Source organism: Pipistrellus hanaki (genome assembly GCF_964339955.1).
Source record: "Pipistrellus hanaki genome assembly, chromosome: 1".
NCBI lineage: Eukaryota > Metazoa > Chordata > Mammalia > Chiroptera > Vespertilionidae > Pipistrellus > Pipistrellus hanaki.
The window spans coordinates 54,262,765-54,286,966 of NC_140503.1; the positions used below are offsets into that span (position 1 = coordinate 54,262,765).

Sequence of the window (24,202 nt, forward strand, 5' to 3'; positions counted from 1 at the left end):
TTTGATAATTCCATTCGAGGTGAAATGAGTTACTGGAACATTGGTGTGCAGGAGGGGGAAAAAGGAGTGGGGAGGGATATCTATATTGAGGAAAGATATTGGGAGTAGAAGGCAGAAACAGAGTAAAGGGTCCATGAAGAAGCTGGGCAGTATGACGATTGTCCTGAACCAGACCTGGAGAGCCAGGTTCTAGTCTCACTTTTGCCCCTAACTTTTGGCAAGTTGTTCCATCTTTCTGGATTGTTTCTTTCTATCTAAAGTGATGGAGTCAGACTTAGGTAGCCTTGAACAGCCCTCTTCTCTTCTACAGCCCTCAATTCAACATAGATGCTATGAAATCAGAGACTTAGGTAAATGAAAGTTCCAGACAGGAACATGTATTTAGTTTTTCTTAGTAGCAGATGCTTTGAAGAGAGGGAAAAAGGTTCCACTCAACACTTGGCAAGCAGTATTTGTTCTATAAAATAATTAGAAAGTGACATTATTGAACTGGGTTGTCACATAATTCCAAGAGAATTAAATGAGAAAAATCATATAAGAGACTCACTTTTCCGTTTCATAGATAAGAAGAGTGTTTAAGACAAATCACAGGAGGATGGTTAATAAAGATATATGCAGGAGAGAAAAGAGTATTGACATAGGGGTCAGGAACCTTGAGTTTTTGTCCCAACTCTGCCACACTGAGGATTTGAGCATGTGCCCCAACTTCCAAAGGAATCCTACAGATCCTGGACTCTGGCCTCCCACAATATGGTCATCCACCTGTACTCATTAACATATTCCTTCCTCTTTCTATGTGTCTGTACTAATGGGTCCACCTAGGAAAGCAGAAGTTATATTTTTTTCAAAAGTGTAATAAAGAGAACTGGCTGTAGGAAAAAAAAAAAAAAAATAGACCAGAGCTAAGAACAGAGCTCTATGTCACTCCATTGAAGACTTCCCTCCACATTAACTAAATGATGAAAGAGCTGAGAAGCCAAACAGAAGACAGTGTGTCTACCTATTAGCAACAGCAAAAGGCCAATGCCACTCCAGGCTGGAGGGATGAAAGGGAAGAGGTACTGTGACTGGAACACAGAGGCTGTGGTCACCAGATGGATGCTGGAACCACAGTGGGTCCATCTGGTGGGAACTGGAACCTTAGAGGAGACGCAGCCATTGGGGGGGGGGGGAGGGGCAGGGGGGACACAACACTAAGATCTGAGGGACAGAGGATTGAGAATATTCTGACTCTTCTTTCCCCTGTTTTCCAATCTTCTGTCAGTGCCTCACACTGGCTGGATCCAGCTAGAGACCAGCTTCCAGGAGCCTGGCAAATGCAGCCTGCAGGGGTCAGGCCTCTTCCATACAGAGCAGAGAAAGGGAAAGGGATGGACAAGCAGGCCTGGACTGGCACTAGGTCCAAATTCTACTTTCTTATAACAACTACCCATTAGTCGTCCATCGGCCTAGAGTCTAGGTCTTCACACATTCTGTCATGCCTTGTTTTCTTTTTTAACCAGACTGACACTCAAACTTCCTCATACAAAATGCTTTCCAAATCTCCCTCATTATTCTGGTTCCACTCTTCCTGGAGCAACCTGAAACGGCTCCTTAAAATGTGTCACCAGCCCTAGCTGGTTTGACTTAGTGGATAGAGCATCAGCCTGTGGACTGAAGTGTCCCGGGTTCAATTCAAGTCAAAGGCACATTCCCCAGGTTGCAGGCTCGGTCTCCAATGGGGGGCATGCAGGAGGCAGCTGATCAATGATATTTCTATCACATCACTGATATTTCTACTTCTTTTTCCCTCTCCCTTCCCCTCTGAAGTCAATAAAAATAAATATTTTTTTTAAATGTGTCACCAGATGTTCATGAGACCCCAGATGTCCATAATACCAGCCCAAATACAGGATTAGTCCTGCTCTTCTTGGGGCAATGCACTGTTATCCCACTGTTAACTCGTATTGAGCTTATGGACAACAAGGACCTTGAAATTATATCTTCCTGATATAATTACATCTTCCTGATATATCTCCAAGTAATTCCCAGTCTTTCCTAACCTGTCCTAGCAGGGTAATCTACACATGTGATAAGTACAACCAAATCTGTCCTCTAAATCACTGGGGTTTTATATGTGTATGTTTTATATATATATATATTTACTGGTTTTTTAAAAAAATAAAATAGACCAGAGCCAACAATAGAGCTCCATGTCACTCCATTGGAGACTTCCCTCCACATTTACTAAGAATCATGAATCCAGGCTCCCTGGGTAGGGTTGTTCAGTCAGTTCCAAACCCACCTAATAACAAGAGAATTACATAAAACTTCATCAAGTGCTTTATGTACAATCATTTCCCTTCATGTTGTACCTGAAACACAGAGGGTGCTCCACTAATACCTGCTGCATTGAAGTTGAATAAAGTTATCTTGATTTATACACCTATTGATTCTATTTAAAGAAAGCTACCCGGTCATTTTAATGGGACATGATAATAAAGCCATGTTGGCTGCTGGTGATTACCATTTTCTTTTTTTCATGTTTAAAACCTGTTTGCTACAGACTTTTTGCTTGAGAGTGACAAAAATGCTACCAATGTTATGCCTGGAATCCAATCCTTTCTTCCTTTTAAAAGCTGTAGCTATATTGTCCCTATCCAGTCTTTGGATAGTCTCTTTTCTTTTCTTTTTTTTAAATTATTTATTTATTTATTTATTTATTTATTTATTTATTTATTCATTCATTTGTTTATTTATTTATTTATTTTTGCTGTTGTTATTTTTTTATTTAACAGTTTAAGGGAAAAGAGGTCAGTGCCCTGACTAAACAGTCATGTGTTTCATGTTTTAAAAATTCTTGTGGCTGCCAAAACCGGTTTGGCTCAGTGGATAGAGCGTCGGCCTGCGGACTGAAAGGTCCCAGGTTCGATTCCGGTCAAGGGCATGTACCTTGGTTGCGGGCACATCCCCGGTAGTGGGTGTGCAGGAGGCAGCTGGTCGATGTTTCTCTCTCATCGAACTTTCTAGCTCTCTATCCCTCTCTCCTCCTCTCTGTAAAAAATCAATAAAATATATTTTAAAAAAAATAAATAAATAAAAAAAAAAAAAAAAAAATTCTTGTGGCACACTGGTTGAAAATCGCTGCCATATACAGACAATGTATCATATAATTGTACAACTAAAACCTATATAGTTTTATTAACCAATATCACCCCAATAACCTAAATAACCTCTTTTTTCTAACAAACCTTTATTGTTCAGATTATTACATTTGTTCCTCTTCTCCCAATCCCCCCACCCCCACATTGCTCCCCTCCACATCTTTCCAAAAATCAAGACTTTTTAAAAATACCATGGGATGCAGGAAAAATTGTTAAAAATCTGGACTGTCCTGCCAAAAGCGGGACGATCTGGTCACCTTATTCTATGATGAACGAATTTCTGTGCTGGAGACACCCTTATGGGCAGGACTTTCTTCACTGGGGCTTTGGCGCCCCTGAGTGTGTCACTTATGGAAAGAGTTATAGTCTAGAGATGGTCTCTCTCGGACCACTGGGTACACTGGCTCTTGGATCTGCAAGGAGAGAGGCCACCCAGCAGGAGCTATAAAGAAATCTGCAGATTCCTTCTCTTCGTTTGGGGTTTGGGGGTGCCCAAATGAGGCCCAGCTATGAAGTAATGAAAGCTGTTATCGAGTCTTGGGCCTTCTTTTGGCAGGTCTGGGGCTCTCTAACCCAGCTGCAGTATGTTAGGTTTCAGATTGCAGAGGGCCAGGCCACTCATATGCAAAAGCTTCTGCACACAGCTTGGGTGGGGTTGTAAATTGGGTGGGGCAGGGTCTCAGGTTGGAGCAAACAGTAATGGCTGACTGTCAGCCCTGCCTGGAAGAGGTCCCATGTCTCTGTGTCCCATGGCACTGTGCAGGAACAATGATCGCTGCAAGCACCTCTGAGAAAAAAACACCCTCAAGTGCCACCCAATGCCAGACAGTCCAGTTTCTCTCCGTATGAGTCTGGGTCCCCAGAGTCTCACCCAGAACTAGAGTTCAAAGCAGTTGTGAGCTTGTATCTACCCTCCCAACTGAAAAAGACAACAGTGTACTCAGTTTGCCAGCCCTTTCCATGAGCATCTCCGTACCTCTGCACTTCACTTCTGCACCTCCGCACCTCCTCCGAGTCTCAGTGTGCCTTTCTCTTTCCTTCTAGTTGTGTAATTTCCACTCAGCCAGCCTCCCCATGGTTCTGGATGATACCCGTTTTGTCTTTTAGTTGTAGTTTTGAAGTGGTTGTGCAAGGCAGCAAATTCAGGTGTTTACCTATGCCGCCATCTTGGTTTCTCCTCTGGATACTCTTATCTTCCCTAAAAACTTTAGGGACTGTAGTGGTTGCTTAAGCCTCATGGACCTTGACTCCCTCTTCTCCCCAGTAGGAATAATGTTGACCCTTTCCATGTAACAGAGCTGTGTACGGATCCGGGAAGATGGACATAGCTAAAACAGTGGGTCCTTGTAAAACCAGCTCCATTATAGCAGTCTCAGCCCCAGAGTGAATGCCACAGTGGGACCAGGCACCATAAGCAACCAGGGAGTCTCCCAGCAGGACTGAACCTGTTATCCTGGTGCTGCTGTTTAAGAGGCTTCCAAACAACCCCACAGGAAGCTGAGCCAGAGCACATCAGAGACTGGAGCCATAGAGTGTTCTCTCTTCCTCTTTCCCTTCTTCCATCTCAATTTTCCTCTCCCTCTGAATCAGTGCTGTGGAGTCACTATAACTGCATTAGCTTCTCAGGCAGCTAAGGAGGCAGTTAAGGAGGGCAGAAGCGAAGAACCTGTGAGAACAGCTTGATGCCCAATTTGCCAGCCTCCCACAAGGTGTCTGGACTTGGATGGGCTGTGCCGCATATACAGTGCCCACAATAAAAATGTGGAAGGAAATTTTCCACTCATCTTAGAGGAACCCCCTGTAGGCTCAATCAGTGCTCGATAAATGCAAGAATAAACTAAAACAACCCACTCTCTGCTGAGAGGAGATCATGTCCATAAAAATTCTTTATAACCTTAAAGTCTCGGGATATTTACAATGATTACTTTGTTAGCTACCTTAGTGCAATTTTCTGTCTTGTTTCTCTCTCCCAAGACCAAATGCGGTTGGTGAAGGTTCATAGACAGTGATTGCAGATGTGTGCACAGATTTAGACATGATGATGTTCACTGATGCTGTCTTCTATTAACAGAAAATTAGAAACAGCCTATATGCCCAACAAAAGAGGAGTGTTTAAATACATTATGGTATACCCATACATGTGTACAATAGAATACTGTGAAGATATTAAAAATCATGTTGTCAGAGAGTGGATGGAATACTGTTCACAACATATTGTTAAAAGGAAAAAGCAAGTTACAAAAATAGAATGCTATACACCACAAAAAGAGAGATTTTGTTTTGTTTTGTTTTCAAAAAATATGTATGTTATTGTAACCGGTGGAATTATGAATGGATTTTAAATTTTTATTTTTCATTGTTTCTATGTGTTTTCTAGTTTTTCTACCATGTGTGAATTGCATTGGAAATCGGGGCAGGGGCAATAAAACTTATTTTTGCTAGCCGGAAAGAAATAGGAAAAGCCCACACTTTAAAGGCTGCCTTCTGGCACCTTGTTCTGTCAGACAGTAAGAAGCCAGCTCACACCCCACTGCCCAGCTTGCCTAGAGCTCCACGGAGGTGGCCTTGGCTCCGGGCAGAAGCTTCTTTGGTGCCAGCATCCACCTTGAGACACAAGTTATTAAAAATGGAGTTGTCTTGGCCAACCTCTCATCCTGAAGTGCCAAGGGCCACTTCAGCACAGAGACACGCAGTTCCGGAGCCATGTGGGTTTTTAAAGCAGAGCAGCAGCCCTAGCTGGTGAGAGGGACCTCCCTCGCTCCTCCCAGCCGCCTGCCGAAGGTCTGCAGACAGCTCCCTTTCCATCCCACCAGAGGAGACAGGCAGATGAGTCATAGCCCTGGCTAAGATTAAAGAAGTATGATTGTGCTCGCAAAACTTGATCTATTTTATTATCTGTTTCTTGACACCTTACAAATATTGGGTCGGCAGCTAAGTAATTGCGGATTTTTTAAAGAAAATCAAAGACAATTTTTTCATGGAACTAAATAACTTTATTCTTTAATGTATTGCCCATTTTGATCAATGACCTTTTGCCATCTTTCAGGCAGCATCATAATCCCACGTTAAAAAAACTTCTGTTTTTTATTAGCAAAAAACTGAATCAGGTACGATTTGACATCATCATCATTATTGAAATTTTTACCATTGAAGGAGTTTTGTAAAGATCGAAACAAAAAGTAATCAGATGGTGCAAGGTCAGGACTATATGGTGGATGTGGCAAAACATCCCAACCAAGCTCCATTAATTTTTGCCGAGTGACCAAAGATGTGTGTGGCCTTGCATTGTCATGATGGAATACAACACCTTTTCGATTTGTCAATTCGGGCCACTTTTCTTCAACTGCATTGTTTAATTTCATTAGTTGTTCAATGTAGACATCAGAATTGATCGTTCGGTTGGGTGGTAAGAGTTCAAAGTAGACAATTCCTTTGTAATCCCACCAAACTGATAACAAAACCTTCTTTTGATGAATATCAGCTTTTGATGTTGTTTGAGTTGGTTCACCTGGCCTGCTCCACGATCTTTTCCACTTGATATTGTTGTAAACAACCCATTTTTCATTGCCAGTTATCAGTCGTTTTAAAAATGGATCATTTTCATTACGTTTCTTTAGCAAATCGCAGCTGCTAATGCGTTGCGTTAACTGTGATTCTTTCAGTTCGTGAGGAATCCATGTATCGAGTTTTTGAACATAGCCAAGTTGTTTTAAGTGATTTTCAATGCATGTATGTGATACATGAAGCTTCTCTGCAATCTCACGTGTTGTACTGTGACAGTCCGAATTGATTATTGCTTTGATTAGGGCGTCATCAACTTCAACTGGACGACCAGAGCGTCTTTCATCTTTGAGTGAAAAATCACCAGAACGAAATTTGGCAAACCAATTTTGACACTGCCGTTCTTTTAAGGCTTCGTCACCATAAACAGCACATAACTTTTTATGAGCTTGTGATGCGTTTTTCCCTTGCGGAAATAAAAAAGCAAAATATGACGAAAATGTTCCTTTTGATTTTCCATTTTTCAACGAATGCCAAACAAAAACTACAAAACAGATCAAAAAACTTTTTTTACTGATTAACAGCTGAATAGCCAACTATCAAATACAAAATGTGTTTTACATTTGTACTACGTCTGCAAACCTAAAAATTTAACTGAAGCCATATATGTGTGAAACCCGCAATTACTTAGTTGCCGACCCAATAGATATGCTTTTCCCACCAGAGAGGCAAGTTCCTTAAAAAGCCAACAGTTTTCGTTGGGCTGAAGCTAAGACATGACCAATAAGAGCTACAAACTCGTGTCTGAAGAGCAGCCAGGCTGCAAAGATGTAGTGGAAACACTGAGGAAAGTGGTTTATAACCCTCAGATTCTAGATTCAAGTCTGCAAAGTGATGCCATTCTTCTAAAAATATACAGAGGAACTACGGAAACTCTTTCCTCTTTTTCTAAGAGCTTTTTCTCTCTTTCCTCTGGTAAAGAAATACATTAGGGCTGGTTTGTAAAGGAGCTTCACCACCGCAGGTTTCACTGTGTTCATGGCGGTGATGGTCGCGGGATACTATTTTAAGCACTTCCTTCTCTTATACAGATTTTTCCATGCTGGGAGAGGACAGATAAGGTATGTTCCACTAATGTTCCTCATTAAACACACATGCATGCCAGCAGTCGTTTCCTTTTGTCTTGCTATCCCATGACAACAGATTGCATATCGTCGGAAATTGGAATGGGGGCCTTATTTAGTTTGGATCTCTCTTCTCCATTGTTTAATTCCACATTCAATTTTTCACTCTACGTCTGCCTGCTTTGCAGAAATGCACTATGCCTGACTATAGGAACAGGTAAATGGATAATTGCTACTTATTGAAGACTCGCCTCATAGACTTTTCAGAATCACCTTGACCAGCAGCCCCCCAACCTCCACTTTATCTCTAGGCTGAAAAGTGCTAGGTACTTAGTGGGGATCTGATGACTGATGGGCATGCGTGTCATAAGCATGGGCTCCTGGTGCTTTGCTTAGCTCAGCAGTGAGCTTCCTTGTTTCCTTTATTGCTGGGATGCAGAGGTGTTTTGGTGGTATTTAGAGGAAGCTGGATGCCTTTCTCATCCAACATGCTCCGTTCTCTGATGCTATCGTTGTTTTGCCTTAAGACTGCAAAGCTCTGACGGCAAACTTTTGAAACCATCCCAGCTATTTGGTTTTTGAGTATCAACTTTTATCCAAATGCTGCTATGATTTTGTTCTTGTCCCTTAAGAATGTGACTTCAAATATTTGGTTTTCTAAACGGGATCGATTAGATCTAAGAATGAATGTTCTTTCTACCTACCAGACATCAACTGTGTGCCAGGCGTTGGGTAATAGCTTCTTCCACAGTCATTATTTCAGTTACTGCCTTACAGCCACCCTCTGAAGGAGACGCCAGCACAGGAGGACTCTGAGGGAGGTTGTGCCATTTGCCAAAGACCCCACATTTAGGATGGAGCTCTTCCCGCACCTCCATCAAAACCCATGTAACTTTTATCCAAGTCCATGTGATTGCTCACCCAGAAAACACTTTCTGAGAACACAAGGTAGGGCTGTATTTACAATCTGGGAAGCCCATATCTGACTAAAGGAAGCAGCCCACAAGAGGCCAAACCCACTTGTGACACTGAACCCTAAGGAGCTGTCCTGGGCATGGCATAGCCGACTTCAAGTCCCTGCTCACCCACTTACTGGACCTGAGACCACAGGAAAGTTGTCTAATGGAACAGGAGACCTCGTTCCCACATCTATACAATGGAGATGGCAGTATAGATCGAATTCTATAAACTTGTCAACTTGAAACAATTTTTGACTTCCAACAAAGCGTTTTCAAACGGCTTCACCTAAACTTTTCAGTGGATCCTTGTAGGAGTGCGCTTAGGAAGCACTCAATAAATGGTGCTTTTTAGTAGACTGCTCTTCCTGATTTCATTTTGCGCAAATACACTTCGTATGAAGAGAAGATGGCCTGAGGTTACACAGGTGCTGGAGCTGGTCATTCAGGGAGACAAAGAGATTGTGTGGATAGTCAAGAATTAACAACAACCTCCTGAGGCCCTACGGCTCCGTGTATTTTTCCCCTTAGTTTAGTCTTTTAATTACTGAATAAATTTATAAATGCTTTTTTTTTTTTTTTTTTAAGAAACTGGAAAGAGTATTGAGGAAGTTCAGCACACTCTGTGATAAAGACGAAAAAAAATGTTTTAAAATCCATTCTTGCCCGTCGAGCCTTGGCAGGGTGGAACCAGCGTCCCTCCGGCTGGCCACCCGGCCCGCCCACGCCTGAGGTCAGCTTTACCTGCCGGGCGTTGTTTTACTTCCCTCGAACCCTCCCTTGCATTATCCTATTAACTCCCCCAAAACATTCCTGACAAAAGGTTAACTCCTCTTTCCCCTTTCCCAAGTGAGGAAGAAGACCTAAGTTGAGTCACTCCGCCCCAGGGCTTGTAAGCAGCGGAGTCACACCGAACCCGCGCGTCCCGACACCCTCTCACTCCGAACTTCACATTTTCCTATTTGGCACCTTTTCACCTAAGGATCCTCCAAACTTGGCCACACCCAAGAAAAAGGGATCAGCCTCGCCCACCGCGCCCCTGCACGGCGCTCCCGGAGTCGGGACTCCGGGCTCCGGGGCTCGGGGCGCGGGCAGGAGGCGGGGCACCGCCCCCGGGTATTTAACCCCCGGCGGGACCCTGCGAGGCGCCGGCGGCTCCCGCTCCCAACCACTCGCGCCTCCCTCTCCCCTCCCCGCTCCCTCCGGGCGCGCCCCACCCTCCGCCCCGCGCGCCCCACCCTCCGCCCCGCGCTCCCCTCGCGCAGGCACCGGCCGGCGGGGAGCGGGCGGCGGGCATCTCTGCGGAGCCGCCTCCTGGCCGCGGCCGCCGCGCACAGCCCAGCCCGCGCCTCCCGGGCTGCGCCTCTGGGTGACCGCACCGCCCGCGCCGGACAGCCCGGGCCGGGACGCTCGCCGGCTCCCCGCGCCCCGCAGACGGGCAGGAGGCTGTGGACGCCCAGCCCGCAGCCCGCAGCATGGACTCGGATTCCGGCGAGCAGAGTGAGGGCGAGCCCACCGCCGCCGCAGGTACTGACTGAGGGGTCGCCGCAGCCCGGCCGGGGGGCTGGGGCCGGGAGGGGAGAGGCCGGGGCAGGAAATCGCGAGTGTTTCTCGGAGCTGCCAGGCGGGAGGCCAATCCCCAGCCGCTGGGTCCCTTCCAGGCGGGACTGGCCGCTGCTCGGCGCTGCGAGTTTGCTGGGGCTTCTCTCCCCTTTTGCACCCGGGCGCGCCGGAGGCTAAGGGTGCATCTGGGTGTAGCTCCCGGAGCGGCAGGTCTCCTGCAGCGGGCTGGGGTCTCCGGAGCTGGATGGGGTGGGGGAAGGTTTGGGAAATCCAAGACCTGTCTGTAGTTTGCTACGGGGAGGATTGCAACATATCTGCCTCTGAAATAACTTTCCGAGCTCTTGGCCCCGTCCCCGAGTCCGGGGCGACGCGGCCGCTGCGGAGCAGGTGACCCGGGACTCGGAGATGACTGGGGACTCGGGAAAGAAATACCCCGCGGGTGGACGTGCAGGGGTCAAGCCACAGCTAGCGGCTGCCGTGCAAAAGCATTTCTCCCACACACACCCCCACCCCGGCCCCCCGCCTGTCCCGCACGCGCGCAGGGGTTCCCGCGGGGGCGCGCCGGGGCCGGGCCTTGCCTGGAAGAGGCGCCGCCGCCGCCGGCTTTTCACAATCGATAGTTATTGAAGCAGTGGGTGGATGCTTAGGAAAAAATGAATGTCCTCCCCCGCCTCTCCCCGATACTGAGCAACAGGAGGAAACCACCCACAGCCTTGGGTGGACTTACTGCTGGGCTCTGCCCATCTCCTCTGGCTGGCTCTGCCCGCCGCCCTGGCATCCAGGCACCGGAGACAAGAACATCCGAGCCACGTGCCCTTTTTGCGCTCCCCCCTCCCCCCGTGTGACCCTGAAGGCCAGCTCTCGCCAGCAGACCTGCGACCTGAGCGCTGGGACCCACCTGGTATAGACCCGAGGCCCCGGACTAGTCCCCACTCTTCCCAATGTCAGACCAGTGTCCTAAGAATGGGGGGACCAAGTGACAAGAGGGCACCATGAGCCCCAGAGTGGGTGTAGGAAAGGCAGGCTCTGGAACCAGGCAGGACAGCGCCAGGCGCTGTGCCGAGGACCCTACGTGTATCATTCCCCTTCATCCTCACAGCCCCTGGCCAGGTGACCGCCGTAGTTTGCCCACGTCTCACAGCCAGGGAGTAGCCAAGGACAGAGTCCTTTTCCACTGGGTCACACCCCTCAGCCTCTCACAGGACGGCTGTGGCCAGCACCTTCAGGTGAGTGGGAAGAGGCTGCAGCAAGGAAAGGTGGCATCACCGAGATGCCTCTGTGTGAGGATTCCTGTGCGCGCGCCAGGGCTACCTGCTTGTGTAGGTATAGTGAATACACAGGAGCCCTTTGCCCGCCTGTATGTTTCTGTGACTGTGAAACATTAAGGTTTCATTTCACAAGTGATTTGTGGGTCTTCTCACATCATGTAAAAGTTGCAGTGGGTGTTTTGTGTGTATCTAAGTATATTTTCAAAAGTGAATGAGGGGGCCGAAACTGGTTTGGCTCAGTGGATAGAGCCTCGGCCTGTGGACTGAAGGATCCCAGGTTCGATTCCGGTCAAGGGCATGTACCTTGGTTGCGAGCACATACCCAGTGGGGGGTGTGCAAGAGGCAGCTGGTCGATGATTCTCTCTCATCAATGTTTCTAACTCTCTATCCCTCTCTCTTCCTCTCTGTGGAAAAAAAAAAAAAATTAAAAGTGAATGGGGGTGGGGGAGGGCGGTGACACTGACACTTTACTTTCTCAAAATCCCAGGAACTGACAAGCTCTCCAGGCCCACCCTGAGATGCCCTTTGGGGTGATGGGGAGAGGAGGAGAAGGTGGGGAGGAGGGAGACAGTCTAGAAAACTGAGTACTTAGGTAAAAGGGGCAAAAGGTATTCTTTTCTTTTTTTTTTTCTTTTTTTAATATTTTATTGATTTTCCACAGAGAGGAAGGGAGAGAGATAGAGAGCTAGAAACATCGATGAGAGAGAAACATCGACCAGCTGACTCCTGCACGCCCCCTACCGGGGATGTGCCCGCAACTAATGTACATGCCCCGGATTGGAATTGAACCTGGGACCCTTCAGTCCGAAGACCAACGCTCTATCCACTGAGCCAAACCGGTTTCGGTGGCAAAAGGTATTCTTAAGATTCTTAAGCTGTGGCTCCTTCCAGCCTGCCCAGCGCTGAGTACCTGAATGTGCTCACGTCCCTGTCAGAAGGCCTCTGCACAGCTGACAGCAGACATTGCCACGGAAGTCAGGCGGCCAGATGAAGATTGGGCAGCCAGCTCTTGTGAGCTGTCACCATTTGTTTGTGCCTCACTGTTTTCTACAGTCATTCCTTCTTTCTCCATGTGCTTGAATCTCACAAATTGAACATTTATTTGAATGCCATGAGCCATTCTGCTACACGGCATTCTGTCTCACTCACTAGTTATTTTCAGTCTTAAAGTATTCTTTGAGACAAAGCTTCAAAGCTTGATGTTAATTCACCACCTTGCAGTGGCTGCATCTTGTCAAACAGAAACTCTGTTGCAGCTTCAGATACAGGTTAAATGACGGGTATGTTCGCCATAGGGACTGACCTCTGTCCCTCTAAGGAGTGTGGACCGGTATCTGTGCAAGCTGGATGGGTTTTAATTCAGAAGGACAGGAAAACAAGTGGACCTCTTAGATATCTGTGTGTGTGTGTGTGTGTGTGTGTGTATGCACGCACATACCTACTTCATAGGGAGTTGCCATATAAAGGCTCCTTCCTCCTCCATGCCCTGCCCTTCCTGAGCTTGTGAAAAAGCCCTGCCCTAAATGGGCCTTATTAAGGTCAAGAGCCTGGATTGTGGAATCAGGAAGACCTAGATTTCAATCTCTACCTGATAGGCAAGTTACTTAGCCTCTCCAAACACCAGTTTCCCCCTCTGTAAAATGGAGGTTAGCCATAGTACCACAAGGGGCTGTGAGGATAAATAACACATGAAAAGTATTTCTGATAGTCATTCAATACATGGTAGCTGCTATTTTGATTACCACCTGGTTGGATTATATGGCATAAGAACACTGCTAAAGAATGCGCCCCCGTGGTTTGTAAAATGTAACCCATAAGCATTTGTAAGCCAATTAGTATTGTTGTCATTATTATCACATTAATGCAACTATCTGAGGAGATTTTTTTTTTTCTCTCCAAGGTGGTGTGTGTGTGTGTGTGTGTGTGTGTTTGCTTGTTTGTTTTGGGTAGATTATTTTTTTGGGGGGGGTGGTAGATTATTTTTAATTTACCTCTTTTCACCCTCATCTTCCAGCTCAAGGCATGAAGATGGGGATTTTAAATCTGCTTTCACCACCCTTTCTTCCAGCTCTAGGAAAAGTTGTAAAAAGCAGAGAACCCCTTGCCCAATACACCTGGGAACCTGGAGATTAGCCACTTCCATGCCACTTCAAATAGAAGGAGAGGGTGTAACTTCCTTACCCCCCCTCTTACCCATTCACACACACTCACACTCACACACACATACACACACACACATACACACACATATACACACACACACACTCTCTCTCTTCCCTTCAAGGTAGCAGGAGGCACAGGAGGTACTCACCTGATCTCTCTTCCATTTTTGCCCATCTCACCATCACGAATTGGCAGAGGAGTGAGGACACCTCCAAGGTCCACTTACTCTCTACCCCTTTCAAGAGACTTTTCCAAAGATCTCCTCAGCGCCAGCAGATCTCTCCTCTAGCGCCACCATGCATAGAAGGGCCAAGGGGGGTGAGATCTGTCTCAATCTGCATTTTCCGTTTTTCAGGAAGCGCAGGATGATGCTCTGTCGTTCTGCTGCCTGCAGCGCCTCTGCCCTTCTTGTTTTATGGTTCTTTCTATGATTAGGAGAGAAGCAGAGTTTATGGAACACTGGATTCATTCCAGAGACCCAACTTGGCAGTCTGTCCCTTGAAACTCTAGAGCTGGGTCTATTAACTCCGCAATGATTGAGTCTGTCCAAAGATGCAACAAGCGAGTAAACATTAGCTATGTCAGCTTTTTCTTTTTCTGGCTTGTTAAGACCAGGGTAGTCTACCCAGCTGAAGGCAGACAGCTAGCTGGTCCAGGGCAACCAAGCTGACGAGGCATCCTTGCTGCCGGGTAGGTCCTGCAGACAAGCATTTCCGTGCTGTGGAGTGCAGATGTGGAGCAGAACTGGAAGACAATACAGGAAGTGGAAAACAGCAGGCTCCTAACATTTCATCCCCTAGGTCCCAAGCTTGGTCCATGTGAGCAAAGTAGCAGGGAGTGCGTAGGACCGATTGGTGGCCAGGAGGAGAGAAAGTGTTTCCAAAGTCAGACCCCACCGGAGCAAAGGCACACACAAACAGGGAGGAGAGTGGAATGGAGGCAATATGCGAGGGAGTACTGGGGATAAAGTTAGAGGAGTGGAGGAAGGACCTCTTATAAGAGGGTCTTAGTAACTTGGTCCCGATGGTGAAGAGAGAATCCCTCTGGGCTTACTATTGAGCAGAGATGCGACCAACTGGGTGTGCAGAAGCCACATTTGACTGACCCGGGTTTCAGCCTCAGCTCCCAGGGTGTGGGCACAATATCAGAGGGAGTGGCCGTGCTGAGCGCTAAGGCGAGGCAGAGAGTCAGGGTGCAAATGCCATTTCAGAGGAACAAACTGAAGTTGGCAACAGGTTGTACAAAAGCAGTGAAAGGAGACTGCCGTGTTGACAGGGATGAGGGCGGGGAAATGCAGGAGATGCACTCCCAGCCGCTCCTTCCATCAGGAACTTCGTGACATCTGCCTTAAAGGTACTTTCCCCCTGTAGACAGTAAATCATGCCAGAGCATTCATTCTTGGTGAGGTTCTGGAGTTTGTTGATTCTCATTGTTAGGTTCCTGGAGGAGGCTGTACAGTAACCTTTGTCACTGACAGAAGATGATTAATTAACGGACCAGCTGAGGGCAGGGACTCCTGGGGATGACGTACCGCTTGGCTGTTAGTCCCAGTCCCGTGTTTCATTCCCGTTTGTGGACATACTCAGGGGCCTCTGCCTTGTCCTCCCAGTGGGCTGTAGCTGCTTTGAGAGTCAGGACCTTGTCTTGTGCTTTCATGTTCCCGAGATTTTTATGGACATAATAAATAAATGGATCCTGACGAGCCTCCTGAGAACTCTGCACTAAGAGGCCAGATAAACAGCCAGAAACCTGTCCAAGGAAGCGGAACTGCCAATGCTTCCTTCCATGTTTGGTTTTGCCTCATTGCTTTAAGACTCCTCGCACTGTCTAGGACACTGTGTTGGAAAGTAACGGGGAGCCAAGAGAGATAAGGACACAGCCCATCCTGTCCACAGGACTTGAGATCAGGCGGGAGGAGAGGACACATATGCTGATTACCACAAGCTAAGCCAGTGCATGACGACTCCTGATCTCTTTGCCTGGGATTACACCTCAGCCTCATCTCTGTTTATGTTCTTGCTTGACACCAGCCACTTTCCACTGTGCGCTTCATGGTTATTTCTGTATACGTCTCATCTCTTGCCTTGAACTATTCTAAGGCCAAGGTCTGGGTCTTTTTCACCTCTCACCAACCCCACTCAGGTGCCCTAAACACAGCGCTAGCTGGATGGGTAGGTACATATACAGGTGGATAAGTAGACGTTGTAGGTTGGTGCCCCAGGAAGCAGGCTCTGAGATGCAGGTTAAGATGCAGTAGGTTGGGGCGGGGGTAAAAAAAAAAAAAAAAAAAAAGATGCAGTAGGTTTATCTGAGACTGTTCTTGGGATCGATACCTGGGAAGAAAAGAGAAATAGAGGGACACTTGATTGTAACGCAGACCCAACAAGGCGCCATGCTCTGGAGCTGGAACAGCTCTTCGAACTGTTCTGAGTTGGGGTGACGGGCCAGGCCTTTATATATAACTAGAGGCCTGGTGCACGAATTCGTGCATGGCTGGGGTCCCTCGGGGTGGTCAGCAGGGATCAGGCCCCAGCTCTCTCCCTCAAGCTCGCAGCCAGCCCTGAAGCCCCACCTGGCACCCCACTGTGGCCTGGCACTGCCCCCTCACCTGCTCCACCATCCCACCGAGGTCCCGCTCTGGTTGGGGGCCCATCAGGGCTGGCAATACTCCACTGCCACCCGCTGCCAGAACAGCATCTCAGATGCCTGCCATGTTCCACACTGCCCCTTGGTGGTCAGCGCATGTTTGAACAATTTGCATATTAGGCTTTTATCATACTTCTGCTGAGGGCCGTCTGAAGACAGCACTCCAGCAGCTTGTGGAGTGTTTGGGCTCTGCAAGGCCGACGGCATCAGCAATAACTAGAGTATGATTTGGAGCATGGGGCATGGTGTCTGTGGTTCTAGTGGAAAGGCTTCATGGAAGGATGGGCCTTGAGGGTGGGGTCCCCCTGAGAGGCCACCTGGAAGAAGAGGGCTGTCTTCCTCAAAACATAAAACCGGGTGCTGTGCTGGTGGCTGTAGCCAACATGTAAGTTTCTAGAGGTGGTGAAAAAATGTTTATGAGTATGTAAACATAAAGCTCTATTTCCTGTTATATTTCTCTTTAAAAATATGGCACCTGCTTTTTTATTTGTCAACAAAACCAAATTATAGTCACACTTCCCATTAGCACGTTCTCTAACTGGTTATTTTCCTCCAAAGTTACCTTTGGCTCCCGCTTAAATTCACATATAAATCTCTAGAGAAAAAAAAAACAGACACTATATACATAATTGTGTTGTATTTTTCAGTCATTTGGCTTCCAACGCTTTATGTAAAATGCCTGTGTAGGTGGGTGTTTGGGCTATATTTTGTACAAGTATAGAAATAAAAAAGAGAGAAGAATTTTTTTCTTTTAAGTTTCCCCTAGCAACCCAATCCAAGAAAACATCAAAAGAGTGACTACCCTTTGCCCCACAAATATTAAGGCATGCCAAAAATACACATTATTTTTTTTTATACATCAAAAATACTCCTTTTAGGCTACTGCATGGCACAAATTCTGAGGCTGCCTTAGAACAATCTTCCCGTTCATATTGGGTTTCCTAAACATTACTGCCTGGGAATAAATTTGAGGCTGTCCATGGAAAATCTAGTGTGCAGTCTATAAAAAAATGGCAGGCTTGGCGGCACAGAAAGTGCTAGACACACCCTAATAGAAACCAGTATTTTGTAACTCAGTTCTCCAGGAAAAGAAGGACACGCTTTGGCAGTGTCCAAGCATTGGCTTCCACTGTTGAAAAGCTGCAGGAGCAGCCACCACTTCCAGGTTCTCTACTCAGAAGTCAAATACGCTTTCTTTCTGTGAAACCGTTGAAATGAAGCATTCTGGTTATACATAGCTTTATGGTGGCTCCCAGTTTTTTTTTGTTTTGTTTTGTTTTGTTTTGTTTATAGTAGAGGCATCTGATTTTACGTGCAGGAGGGAATTCTGTGAAGGACTGTGCTGGTGAGCACGCACGCCCCCCATTCCTGATCTGGGGCCTGTGATTATGCCGAGAAGATAAACTGATCTTTTCATGTAAAATAGGGGAGAGGGGTGATGGGGCCATCTGCAGGGCAGGCCTCTTTCTGACCACATTGGAGTCTGGTTCCTTGGTTTCCTTGGGATAACAGAAATTCATGGGGGCGGTGGGGGTGGGATTGGGGTTACAGGGTAAGAGAAACTAGGGTGCAAGACGTGGTTAATATCAAAGAAGATGAAAAGCTGTAAGGATAGTCTTCGTCAGCCAGAGTTCAGTTCCAGCGGGCTAGTACTGAGTGTAAAATAATAGTGATGTTTTGGATTTGTACTTATTCTTTTATATTAATTAAGCATGCAGAGTGTAGTTGAAACTGAGTTAACTATTTATATTTAACACTTATACTGGCTTTCTGGGCCCCATTTTATAGACCAGAAAAACTAAGGCACAGAGAGGCTGAGTGACTTGCTCAGGGATGTGCAGCTTGTGGGTGGATATGAAACCCAGGTAGACTATGTAGTTGGGTCAGTGGATGCCATCAGGCTTCTTTGCTTCTCCTACCAGCTCCCTTGAGACCCAGAACCTGACCATTAGGTTCTTTCATTTGGTTCCTTCTGTTTGGTTAGGACCCTATTTTAAGCTGCAGACATTACCTGCATTAACCCAGTAACACAGGGGCAAGGACGTTTGGCACTAGCTCCAGAACAGGGGCTGGTGAGGGGTAGTTTGGGAGGGAAGAAGGGGAGAGCAGCATAAAGCTGTTGCCATGGAAAGAAAGTCCTGGAAGGACCCTGCAGCCACTCTTATCTCTAGAGTGAGGGGAACCTGGTGGATGGTGAATGTGGCAAATGCTGAGGGGAGAGAAGGGTTGAAAAGCAGTCAAGAAAGGTGCTAAAGACAAACCAACATTCTCTTTGCCAGAGTGCATCTTAGCTGGGTCCTAAGCCACTTTTCCCCACTCCAGCATTTAGAATCTTTTCAGATATAACATCCCCAGGGCATGGTAACCAGTTGGATTCAAGAGGGAGAAAAACAAACAAACAAACAAAAAAAAACCTCAAATATGGGACTGAAGCACAGTGACAGGAACTTGAGATTCAGAGCCATACAACTTGGGTTTGGGTTTTCAGCGCTATCTCTTAATTACTGCTTTTTAGTAACATTATTTTCTGACCGAAAGAATGCATGCTCTTGGTAGAATATATGAAAACAATACAAAGACGACAATCCAATAGAGCCCTAAAAATAGATGTGCTTTTCCAAAGGAATGAGTGTAGTTCTAAGGCAGTTTTGAAAAGATGCAAGAGAGCTTTATTTTGGAAAGAAGAGGGCTTTATAAGAGAACTAGAGGCCTGGTGCACAAAATTCGTGCACAGTTAGGATCCCTAGGCCTGGCCAGCGATCCGGACCAATCTGTGGGGTGATCAAGGGACCCCAGCTGGCACCTGCCTTGGCCAGCCTGAGACCTGCCAGTTGGGGGCAGCTCCTATGTTGAGCATCTGCCCCCTGGTGGTCAGTGCATGTCATAGCGATTGGTCTTTCTGCCGTTGGGTCAATTTGCATATTAGGCTTTTGTTATATAGGATTGGAGTCCCCCTTTCTGAAATGTTTACTTGGGGACACTAAAAACATCTGGCTATACTGTCAGACAGTGTCAGAACCAGACCTGGAAGCCAGATCCTCTGGCTCCTCTATTCTTCTTCCAAAGCATATGTAATTTTTTTTTAAAGGAGTCGAGTTATTCTGGGTGTCAGGATATCAAACACATTGATATCCTGTTTCCTTCCAACACTTTCCACCAGGTTCTTGCTGCCCCTTCACTCTTATTCCTCTCCTGAGGCTTCTCCCTTCTGGGCACATCTGCCCAGAGGTCAGGCCACCACAGGCCCCTGCCAGGCCCTTCCCTTTGCCCCGTCCACACCTGTCTCTCAGTCAGAATTGCCCTACATGGAGCACTCGGAAGATTTTTACTCTTTTTTTTCTTTAATACCCAAGAGATATGTGGTAGGTTTTACAGATGCCCAGTGACTATTAATTGCAAAGGTTAACTTACTTTTAGTTTAATAGCTACCAGGCATCAGGAATAGGTTTATTCTTTTAGATTTTATCTTTTAGACTGATTTTTCCTTTTTGTAAAGAAATCTGTTCATTTGTCAGCCTCTCTACCCTTGGAATTTAACTGCATAACTTAGCGATTCAGTCTCAGCCAAACAAGGCAGGCAGGACTAAGTTAATACAGAGTCCGCTTTTAAAGAGCCCAGAGTTGTATCCAATAGGGATTAAACCTTAAATTTTTTTTTCCTGTTGGCCTCTCTGTATAGAATCCTGGTTTCCCTATACCTGTCCTCCATTGCTCCTGCGGCATCCTTCATTATTTTCCCTAAGACCATGCTCTTGGTTTGTTCTTGTCTGACAATACACCTTTATTTGGAAGAGATCATCCAGTCTTATAGCACAAAACTAAGGATTCCCAAAGCTGTGGCCTAGCCCAGTTCTCTCTCCAGAGCAAGAATCCTGCATTTCAGAGGCCTCTGGGCCCCTCCTTACTGTCTAGGGAACACCTCAGCTCGGCAGCTCCTTACCCAGATCATTGTCTTCCCTTCCCCTTTTCCCAGCTCTTCAGGTGGCCTCAACAGCCACCACGTTACACCGCTGTGAAGTCAAAAGAACAATGAAATACCCTATACACATGATCTCGTAGCACAAACAGGACATGGATAAAGCAGGTATTCTTCCTCCCAGCTTACAGATGAAGAAACAGATTCAGAAGTATTAAATTACCAAATCTATAAGAAATGGATGTGTCCATAGTATATAACCTCCCAAGGCTGAGCCAGGAAGAAATACAAAAGCAGAAAGTAAGCGGTGGATTTTTACTCTTTAAAACTCCTCTCCCCCACCCCATTAAAGGGGACAGAAACAAACATAAACATCCAGCCTAAACTATCTCAGTGTTCAGTGAGAGGAGGTCTAAGGTGGCAGCGGCATGGAAAACAGGGACTCTCCCTTCCCGAGCTTCCCTCTGAGCAAACCAAATAGAGAGCAATTACTCCTTGGAGACACCTGAGGGCTGAATGAACAGCTTCTGACAACAAATAAGCGAAGAGACCCAATGGGGAAAGCTGGGAGGCCTCCGGAGCCCTCAGAGAGCTGTGGGAGCACAGGAGCCCAGGATCCGCCTTTGTGTACATTCCCTCCACTTCTATCTGAGTGCTTTGGCCTACCTGCAAATCACCACTGCCCCCAGCTACGTTGGCTGGAGCCTTTTCCCTCTGGAGCAAGCAGGAACAATGGCACTTCACTGCTAAGCCTGCCCTCAGTGTCCAGAGCCTCGGGTGGGAAGCGCCTGTCCAGCTCTAAGCAGCTTCCCAAACCACCTGGCACATATTGCCTACGCTCTGATTACCTCTACACCCAACCACTCTCTGTCTAACAAACCAGGGGGGAGACTGAATAAAGAAGCTGAGGAGCCACGGGAGCTCTTTAAGAACTGTGGGAACGCCAAAACCGGTTTGGCTCAGTGGTAGAGCGTCTGTCTGCGGACTGAGGGGTCCCGGGTTCGATTCCGGTCAAGGACATGTACGTTGGTTGCGGGCACATCCCCGGTGGGGAGTGTGCAGGAGGCGGCTGGTCGATGTTTCTCTCTCATTGACATTTCTAGCTCTCTATCTTTCTTCCTTCCTCTCTGTAAAAAATCAATAAAATATATTCTTAAAAAAAGAACAACAACAAAAAAAAAAGAACTGCGGGAACTCTTTGGGGTTGGAGGGGCTGGTCAGGACCTTTGTTTATGACTCCCTCTGCCTCATATAGTGGGCAGGGGCTCTAGCCAGGTGCTCTGGCCTATCAGCAAGGTCACTGCATTGGGTTTCCAGACTCATTCCAGAGTCCATTTTGGCCCCAAACAAAGGGAGCAAGCAGGATCAATAAGGCATTGCTGTATGTACCAGGTCTCTCTACCCAGAGCCACTCTGGCTCAGTAGGCCAGTGCCCCTGAGGCCTGAGGCACCCATTTGGCTTCTATCAGCCTGCCAAACCATCCAGCACACACAGCTTACACAGAGGCCACTTCTACAAAAGGCCAAAATAGCTAGCAATAGCTATTTTTGCCTAATTCATATAAACAAACATTGAAAGACGAACAAAATGAGACAGAAGAATATCTCTCAAATAAAGGAACGAGAAAAATATTGGGGGGGTGGGACAAACAAGGGAAATGGAGGTAACTCCATTATGACTATTTAAAGAAATGGTCATAAGGATGATGACCAAACTTGAGGGTGGAGCAAAGGAACTTGGGGAGACCTTCAACAAAGAGTTGGAAAGTGTAATAAAGAACCAAGCAGACCTGAAGAATGCAATAACTGAAATGAAAAACACATTAGAAAGAACCAACAGCAAATTGAAAACTCATTAGAATGGATCAGAGACTTGGAAGACAGACTAGTAGAAATCAATCAATCAGAATAGCACAAAGAAAAAAAGGATGAAGAAGAAGAAGAAGAAGAAGAAGAAGAAGAGGAAGAAGAAGAAGAAATAAAAGAAACCAGGAGGAGGAGGAGGAGGAGGAGGAGGAGGAGGAGGAGGAGGAGGAGGAGGAGGAAGAAGAAGAAGAAGAAGAAGAAGAAGAAGAAGAAGAAGAAGAAGAAGAAGAAGAAGAAGGAGAAGAAGAAGAAGAAATAAAAGAAACCAGGATAGTTTAAGAAGAAGAAGAAGAAGAAGAAGAAGAAGAAGAAGAAGAAGAAGAAGAAGAAGAAGAAGAAGAAGAAGAAGAAGAAGAAATAAAAGAAACCAGGATAGTTTAAGGAACCTCTGGGAATAACGTCAAGTACTCAAACATTTGCATTATAGGGATCCCAGGCAGAGAAGAAAGAGAAAAAGGAACAGGAACTTTATTTAAAGAAATAATGGCTGATTTGCATCTCTTGGGTGAATAGTGACTTTGGGCATGTTTTCATAAGTCTATTGGCCTTCTTTATGTCCTCTTTTGTAAAAGGTCTATTTAGGACTTTTGCCCATTTTTTAAAAATATATTTTTATTTATTTCAGAGAGGAAGGGAGAGGGAGATAGAAACATCAATGACGAGACGGAATCACTGATCAGTTGCCTCCTGTATGCCCCCTACTGGGGGATCAAGCCTGAAATCCAGGTATGTGCCGTTGGCTGGAATCAAACCTGGGACCCTTCAGTCACAGGCCAACACTCTTATCTACTGAACCAAACCAGCTAGGCCTGCCAATTGTTTTTATTGGATTGTTTATCTTCCTTTTCTTAAGTTGTGTGGCAATGCAGTACCATCTCACACCTGTCAGAATGGCTATCATCAATAAATCAACAAACGACAAGTGCTGACGAGGATGCGGAGAAAAAGGAGCCCTCATGCACTGCTGGTGGGAATGCAGACTGGTACAGCCACTGTGGAGTTTCCTAAAAAAAATAAAAAATGGATCTTCTATTCGACACAGTGATCCCACTTCTAGGAATTTATCCCAAGAAACCAGAAACATCAGTCAGAAAGGATATACGCACCCCTATGTTCATAGTAGCACAATTTATAATAGCTAAGATTTGGAAACAGCCTAAGTGCCCATCAACAGATGACTGGATTTGAAAATTATGGAACATCTACACAATGGAATACTATGCTGCCATAAAAAAGAAAGAATCTTACCCATTTGCAACAGCATGGAAGGACCTGGAAAGCATTGTGCTAAGCAAAATAAGCCAGTTGGAGAAAGATAAATATCACATGATCTCACTCATTTATGGGATATAATGAACAGCATAAACTGATGAACAAAAATAGATACAGAGACATAGAAGCTTTGAACAAACCATCCAACCTCAGGGAAAGAGAGAGGTGAGGAAGGGGGTAGGTAAGAGAACAACCAAAGGACTTGTATGCATGCATACAAGCATAACCCATGGACAAAGTCAGTCGGGTGATGAGGGCATGTGCTGGGGGTTTGGGAACGAGTGGGGGGGAGGTCAATGGGGGAGAGGGAAGGATTCATATGTAATACTTTAAACAATAAAAAATTTAAAAAAAAAAAAGTATGGCTGAAAACTTCCTTAACCTGGGAAAGGAAACAGAAGGATAGAGTTCCAAACAAGACAAACCCAAAGAGATCCACACCAAGATTTATTATAATTAAAATGACAAAATTTAAAGAGAAGGAGACAATCTTGAAGGAAGCAAGAATGAAACAAGATAAATAAAAAATAACAAAAAAATAAATAAAATTGACAAGTCTTCAACCAAACTTACCAAGAAACAAGGAGAAAGAACCTAAATAAAATTATAAATGAGCCAAAACCGGTTTGGCTCAGTGGTAGAGCGTCGGTCTGCGGACTGAAAGGTCCCAGGTTCGATTCTGGTCAGGGGCATGTACATTGGTTGCAGACACATCCCTGGTAGGGGGTGTGCAAGAGGCAGCTGGTTGGTGTTTCTCTCTCATCGATGTTTCTAGCTCTCTAT

General features: G+C 46.2%; 1 protein-coding gene across 1 annotated transcript in view; it reads left to right on the plus strand.

The window, feature by feature from the left end:
- The first annotated feature begins 9,972 nt into the window (after positions 1-9,972).
- The window catches only part of TNFAIP8L3 (TNF alpha induced protein 8 like 3), a 41,200-nt gene continuing 26,970 nt past the window's right edge, over positions 9,973-24,202 (plus strand). Inside the window, exon 1 of the mRNA XM_084894646.1 lies at positions 9,973-10,251. Coding sequence (XP_084750772.1) covers positions 10,200-10,251 — 52 coding nt within the window. The 5' untranslated portion in view covers positions 9,973-10,199. The remainder of the gene's footprint in view (positions 10,252-24,202) is intronic.